Source organism: Xiphophorus maculatus, chromosome 14, assembly GCF_002775205.1.
Source record: "Xiphophorus maculatus strain JP 163 A chromosome 14, X_maculatus-5.0-male, whole genome shotgun sequence".
NCBI classification, from domain to species: Eukaryota; Metazoa; Chordata; class Actinopteri; order Cyprinodontiformes; family Poeciliidae; genus Xiphophorus; species Xiphophorus maculatus.
The window spans coordinates 9,977,976-9,993,480 of NC_036456.1; the positions used below are offsets into that span (position 1 = coordinate 9,977,976).

General features: G+C 39.6%; 2 protein-coding genes across 3 annotated transcripts in view; both read right to left on the reverse strand.

Moving 5' to 3' along the window:
* The window catches only part of vax2 (ventral anterior homeobox 2), a 30,500-nt gene extending 26,848 nt beyond the window's left edge, over positions 1 to 3,652 (reverse strand). Inside the window, exon 1 of the mRNA XM_005807233.2 lies at positions 2,539 to 3,652. Coding sequence (XP_005807290.2) covers positions 2,539 to 2,767 — 229 coding nt within the window. The 5' untranslated portion in view covers positions 2,768 to 3,652. The remainder of the gene's footprint in view (positions 1 to 2,538) is intronic.
* Positions 3,653 to 11,505: 7,853 nt separating this feature from the next.
* Positions 11,506 to 15,505, reverse strand: part of c14h20orf27 (chromosome 14 C20orf27 homolog) — a 45,990-nt gene continuing 41,990 nt past the window's right edge. For both annotated transcript variants that reach the window (XM_023346278.1, XM_023346277.1), the window contains exon 6: positions 11,506 to 14,129. In XM_023346278.1, the coding sequence (XP_023202046.1) occupies positions 14,029 to 14,129 (101 nt within the window). In that variant the 3' untranslated portion in view covers positions 11,506 to 14,028. The remainder of the gene's footprint in view (positions 14,130 to 15,505) is intronic.

Sequence of the window (15,505 nt, forward strand, 5' to 3'; positions counted from 1 at the left end):
CATCTCCGCTTGTTCGATCGTCATTTGTAGACGTGCTGATGAAAAGTTCAGACATTTTTGGCTCGTTATTCGGATACATTCCCCCCCCACACTTAGTTAAAAAGAAATAATAAATCGCAGCTATTTAAGCTGCTATCGACTCCGCGTGTTGCTTTAATCTGCAGAAATACAAATTAAATGCCAACATTGCATATATATTTTTTTTTGCCTCACAGTGTCTCAGGACAGCGAATGTTTCCACAAAAAGACATCAACGCCCGCAAATAGGAAGGAAATGCGGGATTTGTTTTGCTTTCTCTGCCTCAAACTGAAGCAGCATTTCAAACCGTGCAGCGCTTTTCTAGGACGCAGAGCAGCGGCTGTGTAGGGAGACCTGCTGACCTCTCTGTGACCCCGGTCGCTCTCAAAAAAAAAAAAAGAAAAAAGGAAAAAAAAAAGAAAGAAAGAAAAAAAAGGAAACAAACCCGAAGCAATTCTGATCAATTCTGATTCACAAACACAACCCCAACCTCTGAACAGCAACTGGACGGTGGAACCGGCCCTCATGCCTGATTTCTACCTGCTTGTTTCCATTAATAAGGTAACGCGGTGCGGTTCGGATGCTGGAGGCTGAATCACAAACCGCAATGCACATCTGATGTTACCGTAACACGGTGTTATCGCCCAGGCGGCCCCGATAAATAAAAACAAATACAAATACATAGATGATAGGCGTAACAATATATGCAATATAAACATTTATCATTTCAACATTTTACGTGCTTCTTAATCACACAGACACGATAAACACCACGGAAAGAACATTTGGATCCTTTTTCTTTTAGTTTCGCTGTAGCTGATAGAGTTTTAAAGGTCGATTTTTATTTCTATTTTCATTTAAATCAAGGCCTGTGATCATTTTTCTCATGTACCTTTTTATTTTATTTTTGTTTTGTATGTGTGTGTGTATGGGTGTGTGTGTGTGTGTGTGTGTTTCCATTTCTTATTTTTGTCTATTACGCGTTCATCATTGCGCGATTGATTTCAGCAACCTGTTCCTTTAAATCGGCTGTTTCTGCAGCATCGCCGCGCCGCAGCAGCATCATGATGAGCCGACATATTGACTTTCTCCGTTTAGGAAATCTGCAATAAACACACAGCCGCAGGGGCGACGTCTAAGGTCTTTATGCTGATTTGAATTTTCACAGCATCAATTTAAAAAAAAAAAAAGAAAGGAGCCTCAGCACACGTGAAATATGTTTTTAAAAAAGCGTCTTCGGTTGATATTCGGTCATCAAAGTTAGTTCATGTTTTAAGATAAATATTTACTCCTGCCTTTAAACAGGAATTTGCATGTATGGAACTCTGAAAATGCACTGCTGTCTAAAATTGCTTCATGTTTCACTAAAGTTTTACAAGACAACAAACTAAAATATATTTCTCGAATAATTTAGTTTTAATTTTATCGATTTAAAAATCGCTAATTATACAGTGTATGTTATTTTACTGAACTCTAACAGAAATACACATATTCCAGGCTATTTATATTTCTTTTTAAATAACAATAAAAAATACACTCACCGGGTTTCTGTGTGTGTGTGTGTGTGTGTGTGTGTGTGTGTGGGTGTGTGTGTGTGTGTGTGTGTGTGTGTGTGTGTGTGTGTGTGTGTGTGTGTGTGTGTGTGTGTGTGTGTGTGTGTGTGTGTGTGTGTGTGTGTGTGTGTGTGTTTTAAGAGCTGCCTGTCCTGTGGTGACCTCCTGCAGGAGGGTGTGGATCTGAATCCATTTTTATGTTGGTGTCCTTTAGTAAAAAGTCACAGAAATACAATTTGATTGCATGTTTTTTGTTTGTTTGTTTGTTTTGGGGGGTTTTTTCCCCCCTTCAGTTTCTGTTGATGTAACGCTGATGTGTTCATTTTTCGCTCGTTAATAAATTCAAGGAGACGAATTTTAGTCTGCAGAGTGTTTCTGGGCCACAAACGTTTCTTGCTTTAAAGTTGGATGCATGTTATTTAAAGAAATCTGAACGACGGAGACGTTATTGATTAAACCAAACTATCATTTAAACGTCCACAGCGACTATTTAGGCTGCACTGATAAAGTGTGTAATTAGCCTACTGTTAATGTTTTCAGACATAAATATCCTAGTTGTACGTGCATGAAAATAATGAGGTCGAAAACGTTCGTATATCTCCATATTTGTAGGTTTTATCTGCTGCTGGAGCTGCTGGACGCTTGGAGGTCTGCAGTCCTCCCAGCAGCAGAGGTGCTCTTCTGCTGCAACTCTAACAGAAAGTTGGGTCTGCACAGAAGCAGTGCATCTCTTTAAACCCAAATTGTCGTTTTAGATTTCTTTCTGTTTCTCTCGTTTTTTTTCAACGCAAGTCTTAATATATTTCTAAACAAATCACAGCAGTGCCTGCGAATTAAAATTCGTTTTTTAAACATCATTTCTGACCAGAGTTACAGCTAGAACAGCCCCCACCGTCCTCCCCTCTGCCCACTGATTTTCCATGCTTTTGGTGCTCATAGTTTGAGTGAACCGTGGAGCCCACTTACCCCTCACTAATATCCGGCGACAGTAGTCCGGGTCCACTCCCAGAAGTTTGTCGTGCCCGTCCTCGCTGGAGGACGTCGGCGTGGACGCGGAGGTCCCCGGCGTGTCGGTGGAGCTCTGCACGGGGGACCTGCTGCCCATGTCGGGGCGGCACTTGCCCTCCATCCTGTCCAGCGGGTTGGGTCCACAGCGGTGGCTCCCATCTCCCATAGTCGTGGCCTGATCGAACATCTACAACTAAGTTAGAGTCTCTGTGAGGACGAGTCCTTCTCCTTCCTTCCTTCTCTCTAGTCGCTCTTCTCTACTTTCTGCTCTTTTCTTTGCCAATGTTCTCCAGAGACGAGCAGAGCATACCCACCTCTCCCTCAAAGCAAAAACAAACAACAACAACAACAAAAAACAACAAGTAGATCCACTTATAAACACACGTCGCGGTCCAGCAGCGGAACCGATGTGCACTTCAGGTGTGGCGGCATGACGCACCGTCCAGAGTCGGAACCTGGAGGAGGGTTCGCCGGCCGGGCTCAGGGGAGGAGACCTCGGGCTGTTTTTTATTGTTGTTATTATTACTACAACTATCGTGATTATTATTATTTAGTCAGCAGCCAGGAGGTGCAGGTGGAGATCTGTTGAGGAGCAGGGAGGTGCCACAAACACGCTCGCACGCGGAGGAAGGCGGAACGAAAGGAAAAAGTGAGAGGCGACGCGCAGGGGGGAAAAAAAGGATGGAGAGAAAAACAAAAATCTGAGCAGCGGCTGCAGTTCAAAACAGACCAGGGAAAGTTTCGGCTGGTTTGTCCGGACCAGCTTCACTTCCAGTCACACCGGCTGCCTCTGCGGATCCTTGGAGTGTGTGTTGGCGGCGCCACATTGAAGGGGGTCGGCACACAGAGGAGGAGGAAGAAAAAATAAAAAGATGTCTTAGATAGAGAGCCCTTCTAGGTGGGGACTGGTAGGAAATGGGAAAACACCGGCGGGCGCCTCGACAAAAGTTTGGCGCGCGCGCTTGTTAGGTTTTGTTGTTATTACTATTTTTTCGTTGTTGTAATTTTTCATTTGCGTGGCGAGCAGAACCGGCAGGTTCCACCCCGTCTTCACAAACACAGAGCGAAAAGGATGGCGAGGGGAGGACGTGTGGATAATGTTTCTGCTGATACGCTCCGTTTTACAGAGGCAGGATCTCCGCACGTCATTTCCTGCCGACTGCAGGCGCGTCGCTGATTGGTTGGCGGGCAGGGCACGTTTTTTTTTTGTTTTTTTTTGTTTTGTTGGACAGGGTAGAGGCGAGGGGAGATGAGGCGGGTGGTTGCGAGTTCAACTCCGCGAACTGCAACTCACAGGTGCGTCTCCATTAAAACATGTAGAAATTAATTTCAATAAATAATAAATTAAATGGATTGGTAACACAGAGAGCGTTCGTTCCTGTTCGTTTTTGCTGATTGAGACTTACAGAAAACCCAAAATTCAGGTTGTTTGTTGTTGTTTTTTTTATCAGAGGAATTGAACGCTACACAAGAGGGATAGAAAAGGATTTGTATTGATAGGGAAGATAGTTGACACAGTTGAAAACCGACACCCTCCAAACAAGAGGGGCAGGCCATTGCTGAATATGTTAGTTTTCCAGAGAGTGTATAGTTTATGGAAAGTTATGTGAAAACAAAGAATATTCAAGGGAGAAACACTAGGCAAAAAACTTCAAGAGCCACCAGCACAAAGATGCATCCAGGACATGGACGATATCTGTCACATTCCTCGCGTTAACAAGCCGCTGCTGAACCAGAAACAACTTCATCAACTTCACCTGTGTCTTACATCAGCGTCTCACTCAGGAGAAAAAGAGCCGGACTGTTGCTCAGTGGTCCAAAGTCCTCTTGTCAGATTTTGTTTCAAAACTCAAGGGCCAAAGCTGCTTGAGGCTCAGTGATGGTCTGTGGAGTCATAACATCTGCTGGAGGTTTTATTCGCTGTAAACCATGTTAAATAAATGGTTGTTTTTTTTAAAAAATGGGTGAAATTAATGCCTTGAATTGATCCAACATTTCCAGTGTAGCTGTTCATTACAGACGTACAAGGGAAGACTTTTTAAAAAATAGCATTGTCAGGATTTTATGAACGCAGAATAAATTGGTATTTAATATGGGTCTCTATAAACTTGAATTTGAATGTGATTATATTGGAATGAACTGAATTTGGGACTACATATCTGGATATGAGTTGGACCCGCTTGTCTTTTAAGGTGGTTAGAGATTACATTTTTTTAAAAACTTGGTCCTATGAAAAAATTAAATGTATAGGAAAGTGTCACACGGTGCTTTACAAAACTATTTATATCTACACATTCCTTCTTTAAAAAGAGAGGGGATATTATTTAAGAAACTGTGCACTTTAATGTACCAAAAAGTGCTCTGTAAAAAACAAATACTAGATATTAGCACTTAAAATTATTAAAATTTTAATTAGAGACATTATTGTATAATGTTAATTAGCTGTTAAATTATAACCAAACTAACCTGCAACCTGAATATGTCGGTTCAATCAGCTGTCATTCTCCTTGGTCTCCATGGTAACTGATGCAGAGAACTGTGAGGTTAATATGTTTGTGTGTGCACTGTTATAAATGAATATAAATCAAACTTAAGAGACTGTCAATAGACTTGTAGTTGGGAAACTTTCTGTGTTGCAGTATAAATGGATGCTTGTGTTTATATCCAACCCGTTCAGCCACTGCGCTAATGCTAAAACTTGCTAGCTTGATGTTTAGATTGGCAACCAGAAAGTTACGTTTCTTAACCGTAAGTTGCCGGTAGTTTTTAAGTTGAGTTTTACTCCTCTTAGCAAGTTTTCACAAAACTTGCTAAGAGTTTGAAAGTACAAAACTCTCTGTGTTGGAGCAAGAATTTAACCTTTTTTGCCATTGCGCTAATGCTAACGTCCAACTTGCTAAGAACTTTAGCAAGTTTTATTATGTCAATAATGTTTTATACCACATAGTTGTTGTTGTTTTTTTCAGCAAGACTAATTAAATGGTATAAACAAAATTATGCTACTGTTTATAATTTAAGCGCTTTTGCTAAATAAGTAGTAATATTTTGAAATTGGTTAGAATTTAATTTATTTCTCGTTCTTTTCTCGTGTCTTTCAGCCATTAAACTCACAGAATTTTTGCTCAGAAATACTAATAAAAATCTAAACCCAATAACATGAACGGATGTAAATTGCTAAACCAAATTTGGCAGGATGAATGCAAACATTTGGAATTAGAGAATCATTATTTATGATTAAGGTTCCTTCTGAAGATGGGGCTGCAACAGTAATGTTCTGGCTCTCATCTTCAGACACAATTTTATTTATTTATTCATTCGTTGAATTAAATACATAAGAACATTTTTGTCAGTTTCAATGTGTTTAACCTTCATCTACGTCCTCAGTATCTCATCTCAGCCTTCTGTGAAGATCCACGTCTCCAGATGAATACCATCCATATATACGGCAAATGAACATATACTGATCATCTGAATGACATTTAACAGGTTTGCATCCCTTCACACACAGCTGCTGAGAACCGGCACAATCTGCAGCTCAGCAGACTGTACTCCGTAACATGAAAACACACACTCCCAAATAAAGGTGTTAGCGCATAACCACAGTGATAAACCTGCACAACTTGATGTTAGTGAGGATAAAGCGTCTCATTCAGCCCGTCCAGTGTGTGTATGCAGAGCAAATCTTGAGCAAACCCCGCTCTATTTCCCTGCCAGCTTGATGTTGATGCTGCAGCCTGCAGTTTGTTGTGATTGTGAGATAATTTTGGTTGTAGGGGGACAACTGAAACGCGGGGCGGAATTTCCTCTTTACAGGTGAAACATCTCTGAAAACACAGTGCAGAGAGGGCTTTTTGAGCATGGATTATATAATTATAGTTTTGCAGTGTGTGTGTGTGTGTGTGTTTTCTTATTTTTCCTCATCCGAGGCCATAATTACTGCACACAGACATGGGTCGTTACTCCTTTCAGCTGGCCTAATCTCACACAGGATGAATAGAAACTGTCAATCAGATGCTGCACTCAGCAGCGAGACAAGAGGGGACTGATTGCTGCTGCCACACACGCCCACACACCCCCACATACACACACCCACACGCCCACACACACGAACACACACAGTACACACAGTACACACACACGCACACACACAGTACACACACAGTACACACAGGCTTTCTTCCTCCTTCTCTCTTGTATTTACACTCTCTCTGCCTTCACTGGTGCAGAACCAAGCCCCTCCAAAAACATATTTTCTCTCCACATTTCCATATTTTAATATACTAACGATGCTCAAAAACCAAAATTCAACTTGTCTGTACGATACAAGAAAGGGGGGAAAATGCATTCTCCTGGGGTTCTGTAAGCTCACGTGGCTAACGATTGTGTCCTTATCACTAGTTGTTGATCAATATAACATGACAAAGAGAAAATAATTCTTAACCCTCCACATTAGACATACAACTAAAACTGATGGGTCACTAACGACAGGATCCTGGATTTCACCTGCAGAAGCATGTCTTTGCTTCATGTCACTTCATTAGGGAGCCGCAGCAACTGTAGATTATTAAATAAAGCTTTCAAATTGTTAGACTTTTATTCACATTTACAGCTCAACAACGTCCAAATTCTAACAAAATTTGTTCTATCGTAAATCTTAAATGTGTTTGAAATGTTTATGTGTGTTGAATAAATTAACCCTGTTAGAGTAGACATCAGCCACAATCCAGAATTTAAGTTTGTTTCCAGCTTCAAGTTAGGCAACGGTGTCAATGCTTGAGTCCCATTTGCTGCACTATAAGAAGGAATCTGGAAGGATATTAAACATTAGTCATTTAAATTACTTACATTTAAATCCAGTAAAAGTTCAATCTTACCAACATCCACTAATATTTTTTGCCAACAAGTCCAACCTAACTGCTTTGATTGGCTTTAACATGCAGATGTGGGTTCAGTCAGTCATTACCGATGTTGTTTTTAGTTGAAAACAGATTAAAGCTTCATTATGAATGAATACAAAAATATAATAAAAGTTGAGAACTGTCGTAAAACTTGCAGTTTAGAAAGTTTCTGTATTGTAATAAGAATTTAATGCTGCATCCAGCTTTGAACAGCTAGTGCTAATGTCAAGCTAGCATGCTAGCAGCTAGCCAGTCTCTGAATCCAAAGGTAGCTCTTGGCTGACAAATCATACAATTTAGCTGTGGTTGACAGGAAAAGACGTTTCAATGCTACATTTTAGCATAAATTTAAAACATTCATTTCCATCTCAGTAGCATTTTACACCTCTGTGTTTCTTTTGAACAGAGATCGCAATTCAGATGACCCCACGAAAGCAGCAGCAAAGGTGTTTGTTAGCCTAATGCCAAGCAGGACCCAGTAGAGGTGTGTGTTGTAATGAAGGACACTGTAAATGAGTGTGAGCGAGTGTTGCTTTAACTGTGTGTGAAGTAAGTTGAACGTAGACTGAGATATTTTAAATAAACGCTCTTATCCTTTTGGTACGGATCTTCAGAAATCCATTTTATTGATGAAGCATAAATTGAAATTTTCAGGGAGAAATTATCTTTCTCTGAAGTTTAAGTCAATAAATCAAATCTAATTGCACAATAAATTAAGTTCAGTTTATATATATATATATATATATATATATGTATGTATATATATATACATACATTTCAAAACGGGATGTAGTTAACCTAATTGAGGCTGAGTCGCTGTAGTCATGGCTAATCAAAATCTAACCAAATTGCGTCAAATGTAACAGCTTGTTTTTTATCCCTGCAGATTTCTAAGCTGAGGTTTGCTTAGAGACATTTAGTATCACTGCGCCGTGCAATGATCTTTTTTCTCTCCGTTGCTTAGTTGGAGGCAGAAATGTTGGCACTTGAAGTGCAGGATCTTTGTAAAACAAAAGAAAAAAAAAATCTTTCTCTGCAAAAGTCCTATTATATAAGAACAAAAGTATCTTATACTACTGTAAGTTAGGCATGTAAATGAAGCGAATACACGCTCTTAGGATATAAAAACCTCACATATTAATGATATATCTGCTTCTCTGCGGCAGCAACATGAACCTGACCACTAAAACTGGCTGTAAAAAAAAAAAAAAGAAGAAGACACATTTGGATCATAATGTAAGTTTTATGAACCGAAGCCAAAACAAATGAAAATGTACACTTTCACTAAATGTGTTCGCTGAACGACTGAGCACATCTAATCTGAATGCGGTCTTAGAAAAACAATAGAGCAATAACTCCGTGTGTTTCCTCTTTGTTACTATCAGATCAGATAAAAGGCGCGCGTAGCTGCTGTCACGTGACGCTGCAGCCCACAGCCACGCAGCTCACCGCCTGGATCAACCCACGGGCTAAAAGGAATAAACTGTTGGTTTTGCACCACGCACCGACCGTCTCACTCACCACCTCCACCGCCTCCTCCTCCTCCACCCTGGCCGCCCCGCCCCGCCCCGCTCGTGCATGGCTGGATTGCAGTCTCGTGGAGATGAATCTGATCAATCAGATCAATCAGCAGAGATAACTGTAATCCCGCAGGTCAGAGGGAGGGCACCGGGCCACGCAGAGTTCACTCATCCCACACACGAAGCTCCCAGACAAAATCCGTGCAGCAGTGGCACACATTTGAGCCACGTGTGTAGGAGTTAAAAGATTTCATATTTCTGTCTTTATTCGGTTTGCTCACAACAATCGCAGGTTACACGCAGGTCGGGCCGCCCCGAAAAAACAACAACAACAACAACAACAAAAACACGTCTGTGCGTGAAGCGTTTTGGCTGGTTATTCTGTTCAAGAATAACCAGCCCCAAAGGTTTCCAAAACTATAATGCGATATTTATATTTTAGTCATACGCCACCCATGCAGGTCAATGAACTCGTTTTGGACTGTTCCTAATTATTACATGGATCTCAAGTAAGGCCTCCTCAAAAAGGCGCATCGAAAATATGAAATAAACGTGAAGCTGTTTAAGGGGGGGAAAGTAAAATGAGAGAAAATTAAATTAAAAATGAAAGTTAGTTTTTTTAAAAAAAAAAAAAAAAGATAATCCAGCCGCTTTAATAAATAGGATGAAATTTGGAGATACTTTTACAATCGGTTAGTGGAAGTTAGAAAGGAAAGTTTTATAATGAATACAAAGTGATGCCATAATAAAACAGTCAACTGTAAAAAAAGAAAAAGAAAAAAAGATCAAATTAAAATGAGTCTAGACGGAGAAAAAAAAACTCTTTCAAAGCGCGAAATTAACGACCTTTTATTTTAAGATGCCATCGTGAGAATATTACTGCAGACTCCCACCATTAATTTATCGGAATGTTAATATAGCGATAAGAGAACAAGATTAACGTGAGAAATCAAAAGTTAAGAACAAACAAAAGAATTTTGCCAAACATAGCAAAAATATATATCACAGATAGATGAAATAACTGATATATAGTCATGTTCTTCTCCCCCAGAATTACAATTTTAATTTATGTTTAAAAAGTTGAATAACGTTGCATTTTTTCCCCTCCCTATTTAAAGTTTCTGAAACCGAGCTAACATGAAAAGTTTTAGGGTTTTTTAAACAATTGCACGCACCAAAAAACAAAAAACAAACAAAAAAAATAAATAAAAAGCGACATGTTGCGTGTTTGGCCATTTAGTTCCCATCTTGGGGGAAATAATGACTTTTTCCTTCAGGAAACAAAAGTCGTTGCAACTTAGAATCCAGTTCATTTGTTTCTGCGGTTTACGTCCCGGACTTTCTGCAGGTGCTTTAAAGCGTCGTTTCGCTGCAGAAACTCGGAGCCTTGTGAGAAGGAGGCCTGTCCGTCCTGTCCGTCCTGCCCCGGGCTAAAACAGAAAGATGACGATGTGGGTTATTGTTAAAGAGGCGCTTTAGAGACACAAGATCCGAAAACAAAAAGGATGTAGGTTCAATCTTTCATTAATTTAAACCAAATATATGGTTCTTTCAGGAACAAATACACGAGAAGACGGGTTTCCTTATGAATCCACGGTCCAAACCATTTAGCACAGCAGACTTTCTGGTTACGTTTATTTTGTTTATTTGTGCAACGTTTCTTGCATAACTTTTGTCACACTTTTCTATGTACAATTCTGTAGTTTGTCCGTAATCGCAGCTTTATTCTTGAATACATTAATGAACAAACAAACAAAACGTTTGCCCTGACTTCCGCTCTGTTCATAACTATTTTTTACATTTCAGTCTGATCGCATTTGAAGCAGTAGGAGCCTGTTGCGCCACTGAAACTAAAGGTCCTGTCAGTACTTCTGCAATCAGCGCAGGATGTTTATTTCATTTTCTCATATTACATTTGTAAATATAGCACACTCCCTCCGTTTTTCACCTTACAGCCAAAACAATTTCTGCACAGGTCATCTGAAGGGGAGCAGGTCAATAAAAGGCTAGAACTGATTTCCTCTTAACATTTTTGTTACAGAATAGTAATTATAAAGCAAAGCTGTAATAAAGTGGAACTTTATTCCCACAATCAGACTGCTGAATATCTCTAATCAGCACTATGCAAAACTTTAAAATAATAACAATAACTGGAAAACAAATCCAAATACTGACATATAATATACAATTTTAAAAAGCGGCAACCAAACCTTTCTTGGGCTGATAACAGTTTCTTTTAGACAGCCACTTACATTAAAATGTGAACAAAATTCTTTTATTTTGGTGTAGAAGTGAATCAATGCTACGCAAAGCATATTTTGAATAAGAGAAAGTGATGTGAAAATGCGCCAAGTAAAACAAAATGTAATTTTTTTTTCATTTGCTTCCTACTAAAAAGAAAAGCGAAACTTTAAGCCGAAAGAGACAACGAGCGGGACGATGTGGTGGGTTGTAGAAGCCTAGACTGCCACCTTGCGTCCAATCGAAGAACTGACACAGAGACGAAGCTCAAACAGGCTCACTTGTTTATTCTGCTTTTGACATTTAAACATACATATTCCACCCGCGGGGAAAGCAGGTCTCCACACATGGAAGCGCTACATTCATGAAAAACTACACTACCAAGCTTCTTGCTGTGACACTAACAGAGAACATTGACCTACTGTGCTGGAGAAAAGATCCATAAAGTCTAAAGTGTTTGTGGTAAAACAACAAAGAGAAGAAACTGCGGATCGTTTGTTTTATTGGAAAGGCTGATTACATTCAGGAACAAGAGAAGGTTAAAAGTAGAAAACGTTAAAAGGATCTACATGAGATGTGTGGTCATGGCACTTGATCTGTAAGCACTCATGTGAGGGGTCAAAGACAGATGGGTGGAAGCTTGATGGTTGTTGGTTTACAGGCAGCGCTCTGGACGATGAAGGCAAAGATATTCAGATTGTTCCTTTATTTTTTAAGTCCAAAACATGCTTTATTCATCAGTGTATCAGGAATGTACCGTGTTCCTGTCTGAGAGTTAAAAAGGAGAGCTAACAAGAAGTATTAAAACACAGGGAGACTGGACGGAGAATCGAAAGGCACTTTTGTTACATGAGTGTTTCTAAAGGCTTTGAAGATATTCCAGTCTTATTTAAAGGGCATATATCAGATTTTACAACTAGAAAAACGCAAGACAGAAATCACATTTAGCCATTTTGTTTTTTTTAATGGATAATCATGCGTTCTTGGCTCAAAAAACGGCCTCAAGAATACAACTTTTAGTTTAAATTGGAAGCAATAATGTTGGTCAGAACTGGAGCAGAAATTACAACATTTACCCGAATGCTGCCAGAATTAAAAAATTTGAAAATAAGGTTTTATGTCACCAGAAGACATTCACTACTGTAGTGAATTACTGATTGGACTCTCCGCAGAGCCGTTAAACTGGTTGGGTTAGTTCTCCTGACGTTTCCCTTGGGTAAATAAGTACATTAGTCTTCTTTTAATGAACATGAATTTGAGTTGAGGCCTTTGATGTCACTAATTTTGTCTGAGCCGGTCATTGTGTTATGCACTGATGAACCAATTCAGCACATTTCGGCTAACTTCTAGCCCTGTACTCGCTTTCTTCCCGTTTTAAAAAATATTGATCAATTTCATACCTGGAAATAAATCTATGCATCACAAACAAGCCTGAGCACACTAGAGATGGAAAACTGTAAAAACGACATGTCCCCTTGAATAGTTTGGAACGGAATTTACAATAGAAAATAAGATTATTCACATTGTGGAAGAATTTGTTAAAGGACAGATGGCTTGAACAAGGGCAGCAACGGGGAAAAACACCAATCAAAACAAAAATATTTCATTAAAAAACAGAAATGTCTCCAATCTTCACAGAACATTTGGCATTATAACTATAACTATAACTGCTGACTGAATCAAATTTTTAATTCAATTTAATACAGTAAAATTATTACGTTTCCAGTGCATTTCTGTTTTGATTGTAACTCATTTAAATGGTTTATTTTTGTAAAACTTGGGAACTCAAATATGAATGAATACAGCTAAAAATGATTTAATAGGATGAGGAAAAACACCCCATCTCAGTTCTTACTATCATCACCTCTTTATAATGACTAAAGTAGGAAATCCACCTTAGGAAACAGTGAAACATGGCTGCAGATCTGTGCCATCTACCTGGAGAGCTTATAATGAGGTGTCATTTTTTTCTTTCCTTTAATACAGCTGCTGTGCATGCATTCCTCGTCTGACCTCACTAAAATACCCTGACTCATTTTTAAGGGTCTCCTAAGCAGCCGCTATGGAAAAGCAACAAAAATACTCTGAAGTAGTAATGATGAGGGCAGGTTAAAGCCAAGAGACCACAACAGAAATGTCAGTTACAGAATGTAAAAATGCATTTCACACATAAATAAAAAACCCCTGCAGATACAGGAACCTTTAAACTGTAGTCCTCAGACTGGAGCCGTGTTACATACAGTGGTATACAGTGCCCCTTTTATCATTAAACAGACATTATAAGCTCAGTGTTCATACTTTCCTGAATAGGTCAGAGTTGTTCCTTCATTCAGAACCAAGATTTTTTAATAGTTGATGGATGAGCCCTTATGTACGCCTAACAGTAAAAACCCAAGAGTGGCAAGAGCTAGAGAACAAGAAGAACAGATGAGGATTGGAGGCTGATTTGAAGGGTAATGCTGCCCTCTACAGGTTCAGTAAGGAAAACACAGTTTACAACAAGAACAGGTGGGAAAACGCTCTGACGCTGCGGCTGGCACACTTAAAACAGAGGAATGTTTCCCATATTAAGGTCTGACCTTAAACACTGAGGCCAGGATGGTGATCGCTGCAGGCTAAGATGCTGCTACGCACTAATCTGCATGTCTAAATCAGAATGGAAGCTTTTATTTTGTTTCTTATATGAGAAGATGACATTTCTGAGCCTTAAGGTGGGTGTAAACCTCTGACATGTCAGATGAGTGTGTTTGTGTTTCTGCAGGTACAACTGGGAGTTGGAGACTTTAGGTTCAGTCGAATCCCTGCCAGTCGCTCTGCTCCGAGTCGTACTCCAGCTCCGTGCCAATACAGCGAACCCCCTCCAGCAGCATGGGCGTACCGTGATGACGATCTGTTGACACAAATTAATAATAATGTCAAAAGGCCACTGGGATATCCATACATTTATGTCAGCAACAAGCCACAGATTTGATTCATGGAATGGTATGCACGATGTAGCTGAACTTTTTCATCTTTTGTCAACTACAAACTACTAAATATTTTATTGGGATTTTAAGAGACAGTTCAACACAAAGAAGAATCAAGAATCTAAAAGGTGTGGTTGGCTAGCAGTCAGTTCTATTTACTCTGACACCCCTAAATAAAATTAAGTGCCATCAATTGCCCTTAGTGGTCATCTTATTAGTTAACAGAATCCACTTGTGTGCAACTTAATCTCCAGTAAAAATCCAGTTCTGTGAAGGCCTCAAAGGTTTGTTAGAGACCATTAATGAACAAAAACAACAACAAACACAGCAAACAGATAAAGATTAAAGCCAAGATGCATTACAAGAAAAGTATTCTAAGGTTTGAACATCTCAGAGCTCTGTTCAATCTATCAAATGAAAATGGAGTATGGAACAACTGAAGCTTGCCCAGAAATCACGGTCCGCCAAGACTGTTGAGGTGGCAGGAGCTACTGAGAAGACAGCAATTAGTCATTCACAAATCTGACCTTAAAGGAATAGAAAGGAAAGAAATAGACCTTGTTCAAAGACGGCCCAATGAAGTTCAGTTTAGTTTTTCACAAGCCACACAACTAACAGCAAACATGAGGAAGAATGTGCTTTTTAAGATGAGAGAAATTTGATCTTTTGCCCCAGATGCAAAATGCTATATATGATGTGACTGACTCTTCACATTACCCTGAACAAGAGGTGCACCAATCGATCAGCTGGATTTGTGTAATTTTGGGTGATCGACAATTGGGTGACACTTGCATGTGAAACCCATCTTATCCACTGATCTTACCTAGCTCCACAAAAGTCTGAAAATTAGCCATTGACCCCTTTTGCTCTGCCATGAAAGGGGGCTATCTGACAGACCTACACCATCAGTTAGCCCTGCCCCCCTGTGCAGTTAAAACAAGTTGTTTTTTCACAGGTATTGTTTAATGTTTTCAATAAAATACGATTGGAACACTAAAAGGCATATTGTGACCTTATTTATGGCTGAAAGTGTCAGTAATAATATTAAATGCAGGACAATTCAGGACATAAACCTGTTTGAGGCTGCAAAAGACTAAAGGCTGAACTGGAGGTTCACCTTTCAGCAGAACAACCTTTAACATACAGCCAGAGCTACATTCCCATACCCACCTGTGATGACCACCTCCAGTCCACTAGGTGTCTCTGTTTTGTTTTCTTTCAGGGAGCAGGCAAATGGTTTGGCTGTCTATTTAAGTACATTAACTAAAAGGCTGGTTTTAGTTCCAGCCCTGCTTGGTTT